At 42.3% G+C, this 10,362-nt stretch overlaps 1 protein-coding gene across 3 annotated transcripts in view; it reads right to left on the minus strand.

The window, feature by feature from the left end:
* Positions 1-10,077, minus strand: part of AGK (acylglycerol kinase) — a 76,544-nt gene extending 66,467 nt beyond the window's left edge. The window contains exons 1-3 of one of the 3 annotated variants that reach the window (XM_025045909.1): positions 9,983-10,032; positions 5,808-5,924; positions 4,580-4,697 (exon numbers count right to left, since the gene is read on the minus strand). In XM_025045909.1, coding sequence (XP_024901677.1) covers positions 4,580-4,680 — 101 coding nt within the window. In that variant the 5' untranslated portion in view covers positions 4,681-4,697; positions 5,808-5,924; positions 9,983-10,032. Of the gene's footprint in view, positions 1-4,579; positions 4,698-5,807; positions 5,925-9,495; positions 9,622-9,982 lie in introns of those variants that run through there. The other 2 variants (XM_015588333.2, XM_015588334.2) reach the window with 2 other exon arrangements.
* Between the last annotated feature and the right edge of the window lie 285 nt (positions 10,078-10,362).

A 10,362-nucleotide genomic window follows, 5' to 3' on the forward strand; every position in this document is an offset into this window, starting at 1 on the left:
CAGAGTAGTGTAAGTCATGTGCCTGAATACTCTGGGCTCTCAGGACGATGACAAGACTAGACAGAAAAGGACACTGATAAGCCAGGCACCTAAGCCTCACGTGCAGACGAGACCCCAGAAAGCTGGAAAGTTTACAGTTTTATGATACAGCCAGATATTATGAGCCTCAAAGGAGAAGAGATTTTTATAAGATGCAAAACTATGGTTTGGAATAGGTACTAGGGAGCTAGGAGAATGAATGCCAACGCCACCTCACGATTTATTTGAAGGGGCAGGGTGGCTTCTACTCAAAAGAGCTGCAGGATAAGAGTTTTTCAGAGGAAAAGAACTAAATGAATATAAAGAAAGAAGGTGAGGATTGTTATAGGAAAAGGTTGGGGATATACAGATTTTTTTTTAAAAAGACAACAGAAGGAAACTATCTCAACATAATAATGGCCATATGTGAAAAGCCCACAGCGGACTTCATACTCAACAGTGAAAAATTGAAAGCTTTTCCTCTAAGATCAGGAACAGAAGAACAACTCTCGCCACTTCTATTCGACGCAGTATAAGAAGTCCTAGCCAGAGCAATCGGGCAAGAAAACGGAATAAAGGGCACCCGAATTGGAAAGGAAGAAGTAAAATGATCTGTTTGCAGATGTAGAAAATCCTAAAGATTCCATGCCAAAAAACAAAACAAAACAAAACTTACAATAAACAAATTCAGCAAAGTTGCAGGACACAAAATCAACATACAAAAATTAATTACATTTTTATACACTAACAATGAACGACATGAAAAGGAAATAAAGAAAAAATCCTATTTATGATAGCATCAAAAATAATAAAATATTTAGGAATAATTTAACCAAGGAGGGACACTAAAAACTACAAAACATTGCTGAAAGAAATTTAAGATGAATAAATAAAAAGATATCCCATGCTCATAAATTGGAAGACTTAACATTGTTAAAATAGCCATATTATCCAAAGTGATCTGCAGCTTCGATACAATCCCTATCAAAAAAGTGGAATTTTTTGCAGAAATAGAAAAACATCCTAAAATTCATATGGAATCTTATGGGACCCCAAAGAGTCAAAACTATCTTGAAAAAAAGAAAAAAGTTGGAAGACTCACACTTCCTAATTTTAAAACATATTACAAAGCTACAGTAATTAAAACAGTGTAATACTGGCTAAAGACATATATAGACCAATGGAACAGAGTAGAGTGCTCAGAAATAAACCTTTGCAGATATGAGCAAATGACCTCCAACAAGGATGCCAAGACCACACAATGGGGAAAGGACTCAAAATGAATTAAAGATCTAAATGTAAAATCTAAAATTACAAAACTTCTAGGAGAAAACGTAAGAGGAAAGCTTCACGACACTGGATTTGGCAATGATTTCTTGGCTTTGACACAAAAGCAGAGGCAGCAAAAGCAAAAACAGATAAATGGATGACGTCAAATTTAAAAACTTCTGTGCATCAAATGACACAATCGGCAGAGTGAAAAGGCAACGTCTGAAATGGGAGAAAATATTTGCAAATCATATATTTCATAAAGGATTAAAGAATGCCTACGACTCAACATAAAGCCAAAAAACCTGTTTTGTTTTTGTTTTTAAATAGGCAAAGGACTTAAACATACATTTCTCCAGAGAAGATAAATGGCCAACAAGCATATAAAAAAGATCTTCAACACCACTAATCTTTAGAGAAGTACAAATCAAAACCACAAGATGCCACATCACACTCATCGGGATGGCCACTATTTAAACAGAAAATAATAACTGTTGGTGAAGATGTGGAGAAATTGGGACCCTTGTGCGGGTGATAGGAATGCACACTGGTACAGCCACTAAGGAAAACGGTATGGAGGTTCCTTAAAAAATTAAAAATAGAACTACCATATAATCCAGCAATCCCACTTCTGAGTATATACCCAGGATCTCAAAGACATACCAGTACACCTCAATTCACTGTAGCAGCATTATTCACAATAGCCAAGAGGCAGAAGCCACCCAAATGTCCATCAGCAGATGAAAAGGTAAAGAAAATGTGCTGTATACATATTGCAGAATATCACTAAGCCTTAAGGAAACCCTGCCACATGCTACATGGATGAACCTTAAGGACTCATCACACTTAATGAAATAAGCCAGTCACAAAAGACAAATACCATATAATTCCATGTATATGAAGAATCTAAAGCAGTCAAACTAATAGAAATAGAAAGCAGAATGGTGGTTTCCAGAGGCTGGGCGGAGGAGGAAATGGGGAGTTAATGTTCGATGGGCGGAGTTTCAGTTTTGCAAGAAGAAGTTTCAGATCTGGTGCATAACGTGAATATACTTAACACTCATGACTGCACACTCAAAAATGGGTACGGTGGTAAATCCTGTTATGTTTTTTACCACAATTTTTTTTTTTTTTGAAAAAGCGGGCAGAATTTAATAATGGCTAAATGGTACCGAAGCATGCAGGAGAAACGCTTGAGAAAAAGAAGGGCAGCAGGACACTGAAGGTCTGCACTTTGAGCAGTAACCTTGAACATCAAGGGTAGAGACAGCAGAAGGGGGCATCCATGCTTCTCCCACACTTCTGGTTCAAGCGGTTTCAGATCCAATACTGAACACGGCCTCTGCAGAAAATACAATGCTGGTTGCCGGGTGCGAGAATTATTTTAATGGATACAGTTTCTATTTTGCAAGATGAAATGGGTTCTAGAGACGGATGGTGGTGATGGCTGCACAACAATGTGAATGTAATAACACCATTTTATGTTATGTGTATTTTACCACAAAAAAATTTTTAAAAAAAGAACGCAACCTCTAATGTGCTGGGACTTAATGGGCCTTTTTTAAAGCCTCAAGACTACACGGACGAGAAATTATTACAGTATCTCCAAAAACATCCTGAACAGGGGACACGGTTATTTCCTCAAATCCTCCCCTAGCGGCAGACACAGCAGTAATCCTCAGTGGGTGGAGATTCTCCCTGACTGAGCGGCCTGGGCCTGGGCTGGGTGCCCTTGCAGTGGGAACCCTAATCCTTGCCATGGCAGGAGGTTTATGACGCTGTTAGAGAAAACCGCAGGCCCAACATGGCGCCACTCGTGCCAAAAGGCCAAACGTAGACTTAGTACCTGATCTCACTGCAGTTTCAGCCTCTACCAGAAATATAATCTTAATCAACCTATCTGGCACGTTCTGGTTAAGCACCAATAAAGTGATCTGTCACACAGGCCCTCTCCATCCCCCATAGGAAGGGGTGGCGATACGCATGACAATAACTCTTCCCATTCTTTTTCCTCGAAGAAAATATGCCCTAGACCAAGAAGAATCCTTTCCTTTGTGACTAGCTCCCTTGCCCCACCCTTCTTTCTATAAAACCCTCCATCTTGTACAACCCCTTGGAGCACACTTCTAGTTGCTAGATGGGATGCTGCCCAATTCACGATTCACTTAATGAAGCCAATTAGATCTTCAAATTTACTCAGTTAAATTTTGTTTGACAGAACCTTCCTTGAGGACTGTAGTTAGAAAAGGGAGGAAAAGGCAAACATCATATGCTTCATATTCCATTTGGTAAAACCTTTCCTCCACCCTCTCCTTTTCGAATATTACTAATTCTTAGGTCTACTCTTTATATACTAGCTAATGGAATTCAAGTGCTAAGCCTTAAGAATACTTAGAAAGGAAGGGAGGAAATGTTCCATCTTCTCGACAGCTGCAAAAAAACAGACACCATGCTGCATCACAAAATTATCTGACAATGGTGAACTGAGAACATTCACAAAAGTATCAGTACGACTCTCCTTTCTAATGTGAAGATGCTTATTACAGAGCCTAACTGTTCTGCTCTCTAACAAAGCAGTCATTTAAGACATCTGGATTGCACAGAGGGCTGCTATATAGTTAAGATGTAGCCCTCAATCCCCAAAAGATAGCAGATTGATTGGCTCTCTTAATAACTTATATAATTTTTATGTAAAAACTCTATTTACTTAAACCTATTAGCATATTAAGTCGGAAGCTGGGCTCTGGCACTTTCTTCTCCCTCCATGCCTGAGCTAATAAAACCCATGACTGTTGAATTCCTTATTCAGACAAAAGATTTGAAAGTCTTTGTCTCATTTAAACGAACCCAGGCTAAAGGGATAGATGAGGAAAGTCACAGGAGTTAGAGGAAGCAGAGTCAGTAAGTGTCCAGCGACCCGAGTGATAACAGCAGAGACTGTAAGAAGCCGAAGGAGTAAGCCCCATGGAGACATATGAGTTCCAATCTGTCTACCATTAGCTTGGCAGGTGACTTCTCTCTCTCTCAGCTGGGCCTCGACGTCTTCACCTTCCCATCTCACTACTATAGTCTGTATCCACGGCAATATCAGCTAGGAGTTCTGCATAGTTCCAATTTTACAGAACCGTTACAACCAGAAGTCTTTGTCTTTGTGGATTTAACACTTATTTTGCTTTTGACGCCATAACATTTTACATAGACAAGCACAGCTGAACAAGATTTTAACCTTAGGCCCTTCTGGACCATTCTGTTGTGGGAGGTAATGGTGGGGTAGGGGCCATCAGGTATTTACCAGTGTTTTCCATAGAGCCAATGGCCTCCCCATGTCAGCAGGCAGATTCCAGCTGTAGTTTTCTTCCAATGATTTCGAAGTGTTTTGAAGAACACAGTCATCTTCTTCTAGGGATTCTCTAGGTTATAGAGGCAGAAAAAGAAAAATACACATAATTATCCAACGTCAGCACATAGAGTCCCTATGACTCTGTCTTCCGTTTGCTCATTCTCTTGCTCTTCCCTCGCTCCCCTCCTTCCTACCGCTTCTCTGGCCTCTTCTCGTCTTCCCCCTTCTCGTCTCATCACCTTCCTTTTCTCCGCCCACTACCTTTTTTCCTTATTTCTTCACTTCTTTCCACCTGAATTATACTTGTTTCTTCTCTGATCATTTTTACCTCACTGTATTAGAAGGGAGGAGGGCAGAAAGAGAGGAAAGGAATTCTAGGCTTCCTATTTTTTCTTTCTTACAGGCACCATACCGCTGTTGAAGAGTATTTGTTGACCTGTTATATATAAAGGACTCAACATCAAATTAGTGATGTAAAGGGCTTATTCAAAATAGAAGAAAACACTAGACCCTCAATAGCAAAGTAAATAGAGAACATACACAGAAAACTCAATGAAGAGGACATGCACATGGCTATGTAAAAATATTCGACTTCCTGAGTAATCAAAAGCCATGGAAATTACAAAGAACTATCACTAGTCACCTAGAAAATGAACAAATCTTTTTAAATAGTCATATTTGCTGATGACAAAATGAGACAGACACTCTCACACACTCCTACAGGGAAGGTAAGCTCGCAGAACCTTACTAAAAAACAAAGCGGCATCCTTATTCTGTTTGTTTTCTTCTTAGCACTTATTTGATGATCCTCACTTGCTAATTATCAGCTTATCCCACTGGAATGTAAACTCCATGACAGTAAGAACTTGGACCATCTGGTCACCGCTGTATCCCCACTGCCTAAAATAAGATCTGGCACAAAGAGCCACCATTCAGTAAGTAACTGTTCAGTGTGATGGGGACAGGGCACTCTACCCCAAAGTGTGGCACATTGGCATACTGCACATTTTAAGCTGAAGGAGTTTAAGAAAACAGAAGAAGGACAGACCTCCTCCCCCATCTCACCCTTCTTCCCTGACAGGTCGAAAAGCCCTCTCATGTCTTCCTCTCCAAAGACAAAGGGACATCCGGAAGAATCCTGAGGAACAGCCCCTGCTGTGTCCCCCGCTCAGAAAGTTACCTCTGAACTCCTTATACTACCATGCTCCTCTGCTCGTCATCGAACCTAGCGTTCAGTACTCAGGTCTGTTTCTTTGGGTCTTCGATTCCTTATGAAGGCTCCCATGTCATGTAAAACCTATAATAAATGTGTAATGTTTTTCCTGTTACTCTGTCTTTGTCTAGTTTAATTTCCAGACCCAGCCAGGGACCCAAAGAGGGTCAAGGAAAACTTTCTCCTTCTCCTACGTTAATTGTCCTCACAAAGAACTTTTGCTGATACGGGAAAATCTCAAAATACAATGTTAAGTCAAATCGGCAAGATAAAAATACATAGGTAATTGCTATTATCCCAATTACATTCAAACATAAATAGAAATGGCAAAAAATACCAATAGAAATTAACTCACACACAAAATTTTAAGTAGTTCCCTCTTGGTTGTAGGTTTAGCTTTTAAATTGCAATGTATTTGCTAAGTTTTCTAAAATGAATACAAATAATTTTCTAAACAGTCATTTAAACAAAAATTTTTATGACTATATGTGCATGCAAGAGACCAAGAAAAAAAATGTTTTCGCAGAAGATTCTAGTTCTTTTATGACTCCCTTTGTAACCACACAGACTTCATTTCTTTAAGAAAGCTTTTCTGATTCAAGCAGGCTTTGCCTGCTATAATGGCAGTGACTCACTTGCTTTTCAGCCCTATCCTTCCATCTTTTTACGCCTGCTCCCTTCATCATTAAGCCTTAGGACATAAGGTTCCCACCAGTGTCAAATCTTTTAAGAATAAAGCCTCAGGTCTAAGGATCATGAGGATAATAAGTTTTGGTTAAACTAAGGATAACATCATCTTGGCTTTAGGTATGTTTCAGCCCCAGCCACAGCAGTCCCAGACAGGATGACGCCATGGCTGATTCCAGAATCAGATGCGATGATCAATTACCAACCCCACCTCCAAATCAGTAGCACCCACCACCCCTATACAATCTATCCCCTCAAGACTCAGAGGGCCAGGTCTTTCAAAAGTAGTTCACCTGTGTCTCCAGCACTTGCTACTCCCTAAAATAAACCTTTACTTTCTTTGCTGCAAACTCTGTACGTATCTCATTGGACTTGACGTACGCAGGCAGATGGACCCCTTTGCTTTGGTAACACCTTTAACCACAGAGATCCCTTTCTTGACCTAACTTTACTCAAGCTCCTCTGAGCTCTCTGATGGACTAGGCCCAAGCTTGGGCTTCCCTCTGTCCTTACAGAGTCCAGTTTGAGCAAGAATCCTGCTAAGTTAGTTTAGCAAAAACCCCCCACCCTTGGTAGCAGACCACCGCGGATATCTCATCACCGTGGCCTGACTTCACCAAGAAGTCTGTTGAGTCATCCTAACAAGAATTCCCCTTATCGATGATATTTTCTCTAAGTAATTTTCCACTCACTGACCACCCCCAACTCCACCTGCTTCTTGACTATAAACTCCTACTCATCCTTGATGGAGTCAGGAGTTGAGTCAAACCTACTACCCTATTCCAAGATGCCCACTGCAGTGGTCTCTACATTCATCAAGACACCTCTCCTCCAGTCCCTTGAATAAAGTCTACCTTACTATTCTGTAACAAGTGTCACTAAATTTTTTCTTTAACACCACTATTGGTTAAAATTCCTCTCAAGGCAAGAAACATCCTTCTCACCAGCAATAGTGCCAGGGAGCACAGCTACCCATGAATCAGGGACATAGTCCAGGCTGGTACATAATGGAACCCAAAGGCACGGGACAATTAAAGGCCACTCCATCTGGTCCCTAAAGCACTCACCATTCACCGAGACTTTAATAAACACCTATATGCTAGGCTCTGTATTGGGTTCCAGGCGGGGAAGAACAAGTCTCCGTTTTCCAGTGCTCACAACTGTTAAACCCACAATGTCAATTATGCAACTTATGGTTGCAATACAGTGGAAGGAATGTTGAAAAATAAGCCACCAGCTCTGTGAGAGTTCACAAGAATGGACCCAACATAGACCGGAGGCGGCATGCTGGTGCATGGTCAGGGAAGTCTTCCCAGATGGCATGACAGAGTGATAAAGAATGAGGAAGAGTTGAAAAAGGAGTTAAAGAGACTCATGTGCACATAGATAGGCATAAAAGATACCCAAGTTGTTCAGGAAAACACAGGTAGGCGGTCAGGTATAGATACAGAGCAGGGTAAACGTGGGGCAGTATCTAGAACAAGGCCTCTCAAACGCGAATGTACCAGTTGCTAAAAGGCAGAGAACTTGTGTAAAATGCAGAATCTTGAGCATTACCCCTGATGTTCTGATTAGAGCTGGCTGGGCTGTCATTTTCATCTTTAGCAAGCATTCCCGGGCTTCTAATGAAGGTCAGCACCACACACACTCTGAGAAACAGTGGTTTGGAGATAAAGGAGAGGGAAGGTGGCAGGTTGGAGATAAAGGATGGGGAAGGTGGGGGAAGTTCAGAAAAGATCAGAAAAAAACTTTGAATCCACGCTAAGGACTTTAGATATTATGTTGAAGGTGATGAAAACCTTGAAGGGATTTAAGCAAGTGAGTGAAATGATTATATTTGAACTGTAGAAAGATCACTTTGAAGCAGAATGGAGAATGGACTGGATGAAGCTAAAGAGAGCCGGTAGGAAGTTGTTGCCATAATCTCTAGGCAACTAAAAGAATAAAGGAGCAACAGAGAGATGGTGGATCTGGGAGATCCTTATAAAATAGAACGTGGTAACACTTGGTGATCAATTGATTGTAGGAAGGGAGAGAGGAGGAACCAAGCCAGGTTTGTATTTGGGCGACTGACTGGATAATGATTTCAATCATTAGATTTGGAGTGCAGGTTTGGGGGGGAAAGGTAGTATGTGTAGTTTAGGAGACACTAAGTTTGAGATGCCTGTAGAGCATCCAGACAGAAATGATCAGTGAATATCTGGATTTAGCGGTTTGAAGCTTGGAGAAACTATCTGGGTGGAAGATATAAATTTGGAGTGATAGCGATTTGGGACCCGGTATGAAGAAGGTCAAGTGTGAGCACAGACAAAATCACCCAAAGGTAGGGAGTGAAGCGAATGCCAGTAAGTACGGGAACAATCTAAGAGTCAGTCCATAGGTATGTTTCAAGGCCAACCATGACCCAATAGAACTCCGTCTTAGTCACAAATGATTTGTAGATTATAAAAATAATGTGGGAAAAAAGCAGGCAACCTAGTGTATTGTAAAGAGCACTAGGTCAAAGGTCCTGAGGCCTAGATTCTAATCCTGGCTTTGTCACTTACTGGCGGTGAGAGCCTGGGTAAGTCATTTAACCTCTGCGCTCGTCCTCATTAGTAAAATGAAGATACACCAGCTGCTCTGATTAACTCATTAGGCTTAAGGACCACATCTGATAGGGCTGTGAATACACTTTCCTCATTAGTAAAATGAAGATACACCACCTGTTCTGATTAACTCATTTGGCTGTAAAGATCACATCTGATAGGGCTGTGAATGCTCATGGTAAATTTTTCCGTAAGCATTTAAGTTGACATCACAATATGCACTACATTAGTTAACAATGTATATACTCCTTCCAAGTACCCCAAACGGAATTCTTCCTCCTCAATCTAAATTTTATGTTCCAATTAACATTTCTCATCTGAAAAGCAGGTTTTTCTCCCCCAAAGCACTGTTAAATTCTAATTGTATTCGACCTCCTCACCTGCAAGGTGGAGGTTTTCTCACTAGACAGTGAACCCCTCGGGCAGGTTCTGTCTATGCATCTCTAGCAAACAGAACTAAGTAAAGCACCTGCAATGAATGAACCCATCGCTCAATCAGAAACTATTCGCCCCATTTTGCAAACGACTAAGCTGAAGCCCAAAGGAATAGAGTAAGGGTCACACGAATTAGCGACAGCTCCGGGACCAGAACCCAGGGCGGCTGATCTCCACAGGGATAACAGGGTTCCCGCCATCCGCACGGAGTCGGACAACAGGGTTCCCGCCATCCGCACGGAGTCTTCTCCGCGACACTCGCGCTGGGCCCTCGCGCCGCCGCCCGCACCCGCCGCCCGGACACCGGGCCCCCGAGGCCAGGTCCCCACGGCCTGCGACTCCCGCAACTCCACCCCACGCTCCCGGCCCTCCGCCAGCGCCTAGTCCCAGCTTCCCGCGCTCCGCACCCCGCCCGGGTACCGCCGCACTCACCACCGCGGGTCCCGCTCACCGCCCTGACTTCCGGTATGCTCCCTCAACAGTCCGCCGCTCGTTTAAGGGAAACCGCTGCCGCCGCCCGCGCGTTCCGCCGCGGGTCCCTGACGCTCAGGGAGGGCGCGGTCTTCGGGGGCCGCCACCTGCGGACCACCTTAGCTTTCGTTCACTCATTTATTCATCCATCCATCCATCAGTCGCTCAACCATATTTTATGGAAAGTCCACTTAGGCAAACACTGTTTTAGGACCTGTCGCTACATCAGAAAATAACGAACAGGACAATTTTAGACAGTGATAAGGACCGCGAAAGAAACGGAAGGGATGGTATAAAGGGAACGAGATGGGGGAGAAGCATTTTAAATTAGGCAAAGTTAG

Source organism: Pteropus alecto, unplaced genomic scaffold (genome assembly GCF_000325575.1).
Source record: "Pteropus alecto unplaced genomic scaffold, ASM32557v1 scaffold22, whole genome shotgun sequence".
Classification (NCBI taxonomy): Eukaryota; Metazoa; Chordata; class Mammalia; order Chiroptera; family Pteropodidae; genus Pteropus; species Pteropus alecto.